The following is a 12,208-nucleotide window of genomic DNA, read 5'->3' on the forward strand; positions in this document are numbered from 1 at the left end:
AATGGGGGAAAAATCAGTAATAGAGTATTCTTTTTTTATTAAAATGGTCACTTTTCTCAGTAGCTAAAATATGCATTAATGCTTCCCAATTACAGGGTAAGCCTATAAGCAACTTCTAAAGTATGCCTCCATTGTATGCCCGCTTAATTGGTCCATTGTTTAAAATTCACATTAGGGTTTAATAAACATCTGTCTACCACTGTGTTTTGATGCATGGACAAACAGGCTGTTATAAAGTAGGACAAATGACAAGAATTCAAAAGATGACACAAAGCTGCTTTATGTAAAGCCACCACATTTAAACATATAATGAAACCTTTGAAAATGTGTTTTTCTATGTTGAAACAACGTTACTTGCCATTGAACTGAAAATTAGGAAATTAATTAATTAGGAAACTAAGGTGTGTTCTGTACTAATGCAAGTTGTTTAAAATCTTCACTGTGAATGCAAAGTACTGTAACTTATTCTGCTGTTGCTATTAACTTTTGGGTTTTGATCCTCATGTACGTCCACATTTTTACTAGCATCTCAATCCCTGGGAAAACAAGGTGTTTCAATGTGGAAGGCAATCTCATTGCAGAACTATAAGATTATACTTTACAACTGATGGTTTAGCTCCACAATTGGCGACCAAACTCCATCCTCCAGCACTTGCACCCAGGGGTGGTATTTTTCCGAGACTATCTCCACAATTCGGGGGTAGTAAGAATGGAGGAGCTCGACAATCGATTTGCCCTCAACCGTACTGAACACTTGCCCGATCAGCTTAAGCGTATTGTTCGTACCAGGTTGACCAACACAACCATGTTGGCTGACTTGGGATGACTCCTGGTCGAGGAATGTTATGCCATTCCACAGAAGTGTCTGACCAGCCTGGGGAACCGCACAAGGCGAAGGTGCCAGGCTTTGTGTGGCGCTATTGAGGCTCTGTGAATCAACTTGATCACCTAGAGATATATATTTTAAATCTTCCCCCCAAAAAGGAATGGTTCAGCTATGAGTAAAGCCTTCAGCTAAGAAAGATTCTGAACATTACCATTCAGTGACCATTGAAGCTCCTGTCCAGTGCCATTACTGGGAAAGCAAAAAATGTAACTTAAGGTTGAAAACAAGTTTGACCCAAAAAAAAATAAAAGAAATAAATAAATAAATATATATATATATATATATATATATATATATATATGTATGTATGTATGTATATATACTGTATAGTGGTGTAACGAGTCATTCAATATATCAATGTATCGATTTGTATTCCAATGATCCAACTGGATCAATCTCTGCTCGGCAAGTTAGCCTTCTGGACTTAAATATCCATCCATCCATCCATTTTCTGAGCCGCTTCTCAGGAGGCGGGGTACACCCTGAACTGGTTGCCAGCCAATCGCAGGGCACATAGAAACAAACAACCATTCGCACTCATAGTCATGCCTACAGGCAATTTAGAGACTCCAATTAATGCATGTTTTTGGGATGTGGGAGGAAACCGGAGTGCCCGGAGAAAACCCACGCAGGTACAGTGTAGGTTTATTCTGGTGCTATTGATTGGGTCAGTCTGAGTAGCAAACCACTGTGGAGATGTGCATCCGCAGTGCAGGAAAGGAGGATGGCACAAAACAAATGCGAATGTCCTGCAAATGTCCCGTGAAGCTTAAATTCAGAAGTATGGACACATTTTAGTTCTGAAGTAATCAAAAAACAATTGAGGAGGAATACAAGTAAACAAGTAATATGAGAACTTGAAGCTACTAAGTTGAGATCACAGAGATCCAAGAAGCAAGCGAGGCAAACATCAATTTGTAAGACATTTCAAACAGGTTTTCCTCATGACAGCACCGAAGATAAAAGGTTGGTGAACACGAAATTCCATCACAGATGTACTGTACTTCAGAAAAACGCTAACATAACATAGTTGTAGATTACAACCTACTCAGAGCTACATAAACACAACGGCACACATTGTGACAGCAAGTGAGTGGGTATTCATAAATATGATGACACCATTTGACCAGTTCGTATTTTGCGTTCAATTACAGTAAGTGTGTTTATTCTTAGCATTTGTATTATTTCTATGTTGAAAAACAACATCAGAAATAGCAGGTAAACCTACTGTTAATCCAACCTGAAGAAATGTTACTTGCACTTTATTCAAACTGAAAATGCATTTGCCATGAATGCTTGTTTATTGTTTGTGTATTACTGTATACCCATCATAAAGTTTACCTCACACATTTACAAGAAACAAAAGTAATTTAGGAAATTTCACCTGCACTGTCCAATATCCAGGTATTTAGTACACAGTCACACTGGTTGAATTTTTGGCTGAAAAGTTACTGAATCGATTTCAAGCCACTGAATCGTTTCGGATTGTATCGTTCTAGATGAGCCGATATCGTCCTTGAATCGTTACACCCCTAATCATAAAAAAGCATTAGAATCGGAAAGCGTGCTGATATATATATATATATATATATATGGTTACATCAGCATGTCCAATTATTAACTATGGGTTTTAGTTATTTTTTGTCTTCGTGGTCATCGTCTTTCTTCATGTGTTTGCCTTTTTCTTTTTCTGCCCTCTCTTCTTGTCCCATCTCTTCCTTTTTCTCTCTGCCTACTTCATCCACTCCAGCTTCATCTTCAATTTTCTTCTCTTCCACTTGAATTTCCTTTTTCACATCCTCCTCCCCCTCGTCGTCATCCTCTACCTCCTCTCCTGTCAGACGCTCCAGGTCAGTGATGCGATGCCACAGAGTCTTATCAGTTTTTTTGTATTTTTCTAAAATCTTCTTTAGTTTGATCTGCATCAGATCCATTGTACTGTATAACCTGCTGACTTTCTCTTCCAGCTCCTTGACCTCCGGCTTGATGTTAGCTGGGTCCAAGTCAATCAGGCCATCTTTCATCAGGATCTGTCGGCCCTTCTCCTCCAGCATGCCTTTAGCGTCCGGGTACTCCACCAGTGATTCCATGAGGTCATCCTTGGACAGGCAGAAGAGGTCTGAGTATCCGATGCTGCGAATGTTGGCTGTCCGCCTGTTGCCTGCTTTGCTGCCCTTGATATTAAGGATACTGATCTCACCAAAATAGCTTCCGCTTCCCAACACCACAAACTGAGTAACACCATCATCAGCAACCACTGCAAGTTTTCCATCTTTGATGATATACATCTCACGACCAATATCACCCTTCTTGCAGATGTAGTCTCCAGGGCTGAATACCTGAGGCCGTAGCTTGAGCACTAGCTCAATCAGCAGGCCTGCCTCACAGTCTGCAAAGATGCGAACTTTCTTGAGTGTCTCCATGTGAACTTGGATGGCGATCTCGGCTTTCAACTTGTCTGGAAGATACCACAATACCTCGCGCTCATCCTGTGCCTTGCCATTGTTCCACAGGTAGTCAAACCACTTGATGACACGCAGTTCCAGATCCTTGCTGACCTTTCGGACCTAAAAATGACAGGGTTTTATGTAATCAATTATAATCAAACAGTGGTAAATTGCGGTCCATCTTGTAAATCAATGGATTATCTACCTGCATGTATTGTTTAATGTTGTCAATTCGAGCCTGAAACTGGGCTTGGGCAGCATTCATGTTGGAGATCATGGTAGCAATATTTCCCACAATGGTGGCAAAGATAAGAACCCCAACTAAGAAGTCAACCACATGGAAGATAAATTCGGAATCAAGGCTTGGTGGTGGTGTTTCTCCGATTGTGGTCAGGGTTAATGTGGACCAGTAGAGGCTGAAGGCATACTTCCTCATGGGCTGGCCAAAAGCAGGCTCCTCTGGATCATCGAGTGCTGGGTAAACCCATTCGTCTGACCCAAAACCAATTGATTTTGAAAATGAGAAGTAGAAGCAGGCATTCCAGTGGATAATGATGAGAATGTACATGATTAAGTTTGCAATACGGAAGATGTTAGGGTAGTTGGTTTTAGTCTCCGTCCTTGTGAAGAACTCCATCATGCGACCAATTCTTAGAAGTTTATTTACGCGAATCTCTGGGTAGTCCAGACCCAGAGGGAGATAGAGGATGTCAGTGGGCAACATGGAAACAATGTCCAGCTGGAACTGGAAGCTGTTGACATAGCGGTCGCGGAGCAGCTTCTCATCTTTGACAAGCAAGCCCTGCTCAAGGTAACCTGGGCAGGTACAAAGTCAAGAGATTTAGGGTATATGGGTTGTTCACCAGTAAACATTACCATATCCATCACCTATATTCCTACATGACCACTATTCAAATTTAAATAATGAATAACACTGAGATGGAAAATGTGGGGCAGCTTCGTGTTTATTGGAGTGCAAAAATGCCTCACACCTTCACTATTACTCTAATTGGAGATTTGTAAAACATTTTAATGGATAGATGCATATGTTTCATTAATGTGGTTTTACTCATACATTTCTCTCAACTCATGACTTCTGAGAAAAAAAATCTGTTTTGTTTCTTGACTTTGTGTGCTAATACCAGAGGTCTGAGGATGCACATAATGTCGATGTCTGATTACTATTTACATGGCAAACTTAAAAACATCCCCCATCGTAGTGTATGTCTGATTTACCTGTTCTGGTCCTGACAAGCATATCAGCCAGATAGATAAGGTCTGCGCTGTAGTCAAATAAAACCCAGTAAAGGATGTAGTTGTGCTGCAGCTCCTCGAAACACGCCCTGTTTGCAGGAGAACACCACCAGAATCACAGTTGACTAATAATGTCACTTTGTTGTTCAACTGTGTATATAAATATATATATATATATATATATATCCATCCATTTTCTGAGCCACTTCTCTTCACTAGGGTCACAGGCGTGCTGGAGCCTATCCCAGCTATCATCGGGCAGGAGGTGGGGTACACCCTGAACTGGTTGCCAGCCAATCGCATGGCACATACAAACCAACAACAATTCGTACTCACATTCACACCTACGGGCAAGTTAGAGTTGTCAATTAACCTACCATGCATGTTTTTGGGATGTGGGAGGAAACCGGAGTGCCCGGAGAAAACTCACGCAGGCACGGGGAGAACATGCAAACTCCACACAGGCGGGGCCGGGGATTGAACCTCAGAACTGTGAGGCTGACGCTCTAACCAGTCGCCCACCGTGCCGCATATATATATATATATATATATATATATATATATATATATATATATATATACAACCCCAATTCCAATGACGTTGCGAAGATGTGTTAAATATAAATAAATAAAAACAGAATACAATAATTTGCAAATCATGTTTGACCTATATTTAATTCAATACACAACAAAGACAAGATATTTAACGTTCAAACTGATAAACTTTATTGTTTTTTAGCAAATAATCATTAACTTAGAATTTTATGGTTGCAACACGTTCCAAAAAGCTGGGACAGGGTCATGTTTACCACTGTGTTAAGTGACCTTTTCTTTTAACAACATTCAATAAACGTTTGGGAACTGAGGACACTAATTGTTGAAGTTTTGTAGGTGGAATTCTTTCCCATTCTTGCTTTATGTACAGCTTCGTCTGTTCTCCGTTGTCGTATTTTCATAATGTGCCACACAGGTCTGGAATCCAGGCAGGCCAGTCTAGTACCCGCACTCTTTTACTACGAAGCCACGCTGTTGTAACATGTGCAGAATGTGGTTTGGCATTGTCTTGCTGAAATAAGCAGTGGCGTCCATGAAAAAGACGTTGCTTAGATGGCAGCATATGTTTCTCCAAAACCTGTATGTATTCTGTTTTTATTTATGTTTAATACAACGTCCCAACTTCATTGGAATTGAGGTTGTATCTAGTGGGTACGGAAAGTATTCAGACCCCCTTAAATTTTTCACTCTTTTTTTATATTGGAGCCATTTGCTAAAATAATTTAAGTTAATTTTTTCCACATTAATGTACACACAACACCCAGTATTGACAGAAAAAAAACAGAATTTTTGAAATTTTGGCAGATTTATTAAAAATGAAAAACTGACATATCACACATCCATAAGTATTCAGACCCTTTGCTCAGTATTTAGTAGAAGCACCCTTTTGAGCTAATACAGCCATGAGTCTTTTTGGGAATGATGCAACAAGTTTTTCACACCTTGATTTGGGGATCCTCTGCCATTCCTCCTTGTAGATCCTCTCCAGTTCTGTCTGGTTGGATGGTGAATGGTGGGCAGCCATTTTCAGGTCATTCCAGAGATGCTCAATTGGGTTTAAGTCAGGGTTCTGGCTGGGCAATTCAAGAACAGTCACAGAGTTGTTCTGAAGCCACTCCTTCGGTATTTTAGCTGTGTGCTTAGGGTCATTGTCTTTTTTGAAGCCGAAACTTTGGCCCAGTCTGTGGTCCTGAGCACTCTGGAGAAGGTTTTCATCCAGGATATTCCTGTACTTGGATGCATTCATCTTTTCTTCAATTGCAACCAGTCGTCCTGTCTCTGCAGCTGAAAAACACCCCCACAGCATGATGCTGCCACCATCATGTTTCACTGTTGGGACTGTATTGGGGAGGTGATGACCAGTGCCTGTTTTTCTCCACACATACCGCTTAGAATTAAGGCCAAAAAGTTCTATCTTGGTCTCATCAGACCAGAGAATCTTATTTCTCAACATCTTGAAGTCCTTCAGGTCTTTTTTTAACAAACTCCATGCGGGCTTTCATGTGTCTTGCACTGAGGAGATGCTTCCGTCGGGCCACTCTGCCATAAAGCCCCGACTGGTGGAGGGCTGCAGTGATGGTTGACTTTCTAGAAATTTCTCCCAACAGCATCTCTGGAGCTCTGCCACAGTGATCTTTGGGTTCTTCTTTACCACTCTCACCAATGCTCTTCTCCCCCAATTGCTCAGTTTGGCCGGATGGCCAGCTCGAGGAAGCGTTCTGATAGTCCCAAACGTCTTCCATTTCAGGATTTTGGAGGCCACTGTGCTCTTAGGAACCTTAACTGCAGCAAACGTTTTTTTTTTAACCTTGGTTAGATCTGTGCCTTGCCACAATTCTGTCTCTGAGCTCTTCAGGCAGTTCCTCTGACCTCATGATTCTCATTTGACATGTACTGTGAGCTGTAAGGTCTTATATAGACAGGTGTGTTGCTTTCCTAATCAAGTCCAATCAGTATAATCAGACACAGCTGGACTCCAATGAAGGTGTAGAACCATCCCAAGGATGATCAGAAGAAATGGACAGCACCCGAGTTAAATATATGAGTGTCACAGCAAAGGTTCTGAATACTTACGGCTGTGTGATATTTCAGCTTTTCTTTTTTAATAAATCAGCTGTCAATATGGGGTGCTGTGTGTACATTAATGAGGGAAAAAATGAACTTAAATGATTTGAACAAATGGCTGCAATTTCACAAAGAGTGAAACATTTAAGGGGTCTGAAAACCTTCCGTACCCACTGTGTATATATTTTTTTAATTCATGACTAGCGCTTGTAAACACATGCACGTAACTGTATACAGTAAAACACGAGGTAGAACCAATCAGTTCCGGGATACTGGTTGACGTCCAATTTGTTCCCATAATGACTGAGAGCGGAGCTGGGACATTGCAACAAGACAACGTCCTAGCAGAGACAATAGATTTATTTGGTTGTTCAAGTTCACACTTGCTGTGATTGGCTGGCAACCAGTTCAGGGTGTACCCCGTCACCCGCCCAGAGTCAGATGAGATAGGGGCCAGCACACCCGCGAGTGAGGATAAGCGGTATGGAAAATGGACTGAATTTCATACTCGTGACCCAACTATTTGTACATAAGCAATTAAAAAGCCAATTTTCCATAATAGCTCCCCTTTAACTTGACTAAAAAATGTGTCATCCTTCAGGGGTGTGCGATTTGAAGTGCCATTAATAAATAAATAAATAAAAACACCCACTTAAACTTTAAAATGATATTTTGCGTTCAATTTGATTTTGCACAAAAATAAGATAGTTACTTTGTGCCATATTACCTTTGGGTGAACCCTAGCATTTATCACATACTGAATTCAGATGAATAAAATGTGTTTTAAAAATAGCACTACGCCAGCATGCAACTAAATAGTTTGGGAAAGTAGTCACCTTGCGATAATCATGGTCCAGTTGTACATAACTGGCAATGTAATGATGAAGAGCCAGTTATAATAGAGATTTCCAGCAGGGTTGATGACAAATATTTCTTTAGGCCTGTAAAAAAAAAAATTTGAATAATAATAATAATTAAAATGACAATTGATCCTTATTTATAGTCCATTAAAGCAGTTCTGCTGGATGGTACACTTACTGTTCTACAGCCTTTTCATTTTCTCCTTTTTCTTGTTTTTCTTTTTTTCTGTACATTTGAATATATGATAAAAAAAAAAAAAAGTTAGCAGTGAATCATTTCCCATGTAATGTAGTCACTTTTCCCCAATTTCTCTGAGAGAGCATGACTACTAAAAGCATTAGATTGGCTTCTACCAGTCTTTAAAGGAATTTAAAAGTGAACAACAGCTTGACTTCTCTCCTCATGGCACCAGAATTGTACTTACTCGTCATTGTCATTATTGTTGTTCGTGTTGAGCGGGTGATTGTGGACTGGCTGAGGCGCGATCCTGCAGCAAATGTAGTTCACACAAGGTCAAGAAGTGCACGCATGAGAATAAATAAGGCCATTGTGCTAACATATACTTAAAGGTCCGCTCACATTTCGACGCCCCTGTTTGGTGCTGTTGGTGGTCCTGTGTCAAGTGTCATGTCGAAGTTTGGGGTGGTGGCTGATATCCTCATAGTAGCAGATCTGCAGAGTCCCAGCGAAATAATGCATCAAGTATAGATATGGTAAGATTACCAAAATTGTAAAGCAAAACAAAGCATTTTTTTTTAAATATTGCGTATTTCATAGTAACCCAATGTGCGGAACATGATTAATAGCATTTAAAAATACAAATAAAAGACTGCTTAAAGCATTTACAAACAAAAACTTGTACAGTGCAAGATGCAAGAAAGATCATTTAAAAATGGAAATGCTCTGAAATGGTCAATCATAAACGGGAACAAAAATCGTTTTTTTTTCTAAACCTATATTTAAAAACATTCACACTTGGGGCTGATGTCACTTCTGTCAGCAATTTATTCCATTTGTGTGCATCATAACAGCTAAAGGCTACTTCAACATTTTTGCTTTGGACTCTCTGATCCACTATCTGGCCTGAGTCCGTAGATCTCAGAGCCCTACTGGGTTTATATTTCATTAGCATGTCTTCAGTGTATTCAGGAATTAAACCATTTAGTAATTTATAGAGCAGTAGCAGAACTTTAAAGTCTATTCTAAAGCTGACTTGATTGACTCTTTTTTTCTGGTCAGAACCACAGCTGCAGCTGTTTAATTCCCTTTTGGGGGAGTCCAGTCAGAAGACAATTACAATACTCAAGTCTACTTGAGATAAAAGCATTATTTTGCTTCTCCTGGTCTGCTTGGCATATGCAACCCTTCGCTCTAGATATGTTCTTCAGCTGGTAGAAGGCTGTTTTAGTGATTGATTTGTTATGACTGCTGAAAGTCAGCTTGGAATCTATCAACACACCAAGGTTTTGGACTTGGTCTTTGGTTTTTAAAGATAGTGACTCCAGGTATTTACTAACAGCAATCCTCTTTGCTGCCAAAGACAATTGTCTCAGTTTTGTAATTGTAATTGAGACTGCGCCTTACAATCCGGTGCGCCTTATGGTGCGGAAAATACGGTATGTGTAAAATGGCCGAAATGGAATTGGTGATGCTTTCCAGCATTGGTGTCAACCATAAGCTAATTTGCCACATTGCTAATGTGACTTCTTATCCTTCATAGTCTGCATATAAGAGTCTAACATAAATACACAACATATGCTATTCCTATTCAGGAAGTAAGCAGTGTCACAAGCAAGTCAAGTCTCCTGTTCATCATTACGAAAACACAATGGAGGGTTTGAACTATCACGAGCTGAAGTTTATTCAATGGCACTTACACTCTCAGGATGATTTTGAAAGCGGTGGAATCCTATTGTCATAAAATACCATAAAAATGTATCCATGTATTTTTTATGCATGTTTAATGTATAAAGCTTACACATTTACAGGGCAGGTTATTACTTTCTTATACATTTGAAATGGTTCTCACTTAACTTTGGTTCAGCAGACAATTAAGATTGTGGCAATTAAAATGCATGTGGGGGGAAACAATAGAAATAATTATTAAAATCTAATTTGAACACAAATTTTCCATATCGCTTCTCCTCACTAGGGTCGCAGGCGTGCTAGAGCCTATCCCAGCCGACCCTGGGCAAGAGGCAGGGTACACCCTGAACTGGTTGCCAGCCAATTGCAGGGCACATATAGGCAAACAACCATTCGTTTTCACATTCACACCTACGGGAAATTTAGAGTCTCCAGTTAACCTACCATGCATGTTTTTGGGCTGTGGGAGGAAAATACAAAGACTTTGACACCCTTGCCTTACAGTACTGAGTTACAGCATAATGGGATACTTGCTGCAAACACTTTTTATTTTGCGCAGTATCATTTTCTCCAGCCAATGTCAGTCAGTTAAGGTCTGCAGAACTTTCCAATTTCATTTGGCCTATCTCCTATATAGTCAGCCCTAAATAGTATTAATGTTGATATAATTGTCTCAATACATTTGTCTATACAGTCTGTGTGAATGGGTTCAAGTAAAACTATCTGAAAAACTAAGAGATTGCTCCAATACGTGTACCTTTTGAGTCCTTGACAAAACTGAGAGCCCAAAGGGTAACATTAGTGTAAATTGTATCTTGAGAGTGACAATAGGACTCCTGCTGTATACCTGAAGTGAAGTAGAGCACAATTAGAGCCTTGTCTTTTCCCATCAACTTGCAATGTGAAAACAAAAAGAACAGAATCCCTTTCTGTCACTTCATGAAGAAAAAAATATTAGAATTTGAACCGACCTTGGCCTCCAACTGAAGAGTCCATTTTCCTCTTGTCTGTCAGAACCACTCACATGTGCAGCGGAATGTCCAAGCAGGTGTCCAGAAGCTAATTGGACAAAATATCAAAATGTAGTTACATGTAACACTGACACGTATAAAGCACTGGGGCTAAATTAATAACACAGATTTACCAGCCCTGATAAGGATTAGGAGGATTAGAGGTGGCTGAGAGGAGAGGCGGGAAAGTCCTCCTTGTAGCCCCTATGCAGTGATAGATACAGTACCATAAAGTAGACAGCCAAAGTACTGAAACCCATTTAGTGATAAAGATTCTATTTTTCTCCTCGTGCTTTTCTGTTCAGCTGTGCAACACAAGAACATTTAGTTTTCCAACACACGCGCACGCACACAAACACACACACACACTCATGCTCTGTCAGCACTCTTAGCCATATCCAACTCTGATCCGATTAGATGTTGCCAGCGAGAGGAGGTTTCTCATCAGGTAGACCTTCTCCACTTTAAGAAAGGAACAGCGATGGAATTGAAATCTGAACCTCTGGCAGTGTTGAGCAGTAATTGCCCCCCCCCCCCCCCCCCCCCCCACCCCCACACACACACACACACAGACAGACACACATACATTTCTATCTTCATCTCAGGACAATGGTCTGTTGGGTCACTGGCTGTTAAATGACACGTTTTTTCCACCATGTTCTTAGCATCTTTAATTAAACAAGGCAGGATGCTGCAACTTTTAATCGCTCATATTCTCACAAGAAATGTTGAGATCTTTGTCTTAAAACTTTTTAAATCTTCACACCTCTGAAATAAACTTCAACTTAAATGGTCAAACTCAGTTGTCATATGGGAAGTTAATAGCTACTCAGCTATTGGATTTTTGCCAGCAATTGACTTTGACCAGTGTTGTACCTGAACGAGTTCAATGAAGGACAGTTCAATGCAACTTTCATGCAAAGTTATCAATGTCCTTTCATCATCGTTTCTGTCATTCTGTGTTGCATGTTTTTGTATGCACATTAAGAACATCCATCCATCCATTTTCTTCCGCTTATCAGAGGGCGGGTCGCGGGGGCAGTAGTTTTAGCAGGGAAGTCCAGACTTCCCTCTCCCCAGCCACTTCCTCCAGCTCTTCCGAGAGGATCCTGAGGTGTTCCGGGATCCGGGTTCCGGATACAAGCGGCCGGAATAATTCTTCAAAGTATTCTCCACACCGACTCACAACGTCCCGGGTCGAGGTCAGCAGCGCCCCATCCCCACTATACACAGTGTTGATGGTGCACTGCTTCCCTCTCCTGAGA

The 12,208-nt window shown here is 40.5% G+C and overlaps 1 protein-coding gene across 2 annotated transcripts; it reads right to left on the minus strand.

Moving 5' to 3' along the window:
* Positions 1-264: 264 nt before the first annotated feature.
* Positions 265-11,303, minus strand: cnga1a (cyclic nucleotide gated channel subunit alpha 1a). 2 transcript variants are annotated; one of them, XM_061772280.1, is made up of 9 exons: positions 10,905-11,303; positions 10,691-10,780; positions 8,647-8,739; positions 8,492-8,554; positions 8,245-8,292; positions 8,043-8,147; positions 4,570-4,676; positions 3,539-4,149; positions 265-3,453 (listed from the first exon to the last, which is right to left on the minus strand). In XM_061772280.1, exons 3-9 carry the CDS (start codon positions 8,727-8,729, stop codon positions 2,521-2,523), a joined length of 1,950 nt encoding a protein of 649 aa, XP_061628264.1. In that variant the 5' UTR covers positions 8,730-8,739; positions 10,691-10,780; positions 10,905-11,303; the 3' UTR covers positions 265-2,520. The 2 variants fall into 2 exon arrangements, with proteins under 2 accessions (XP_061628264.1, XP_061628263.1); XM_061772279.1 differs by lacking the exon at positions 10,691-10,780 and having other exon boundaries at positions 10,905-11,302.
* Positions 11,304-12,208: the final 905 nt, after the last annotated feature.

The sequence above is a fragment of the Phyllopteryx taeniolatus genome, chromosome 4 (assembly GCF_024500385.1).
Source record: "Phyllopteryx taeniolatus isolate TA_2022b chromosome 4, UOR_Ptae_1.2, whole genome shotgun sequence".
Lineage (NCBI taxonomy): Eukaryota > Metazoa > Chordata > Actinopteri > Syngnathiformes > Syngnathidae > Phyllopteryx > Phyllopteryx taeniolatus.

Coding starts and splice junctions, on each gene's coding strand:
- cnga1a (XM_061772280.1), bottom strand. CDS start 8,729: ATGAGGATATCAGCCACCACCCCAAACTTCGACATGACACTTGACACA. Junction 4,677..8,042: donor TGGACCATGATTATCGCAAG/GTGACTACTTTC, acceptor TCCTGCAAACAG/GGCGTGTTTCGAGGAGCTGC. Junction 3,454..3,538: donor ACATTAAACAATACATGCAG/GTAGATAATCCA, acceptor TGTCATTTTTAG/GTCCGAAAGGTCAGCAAGGA.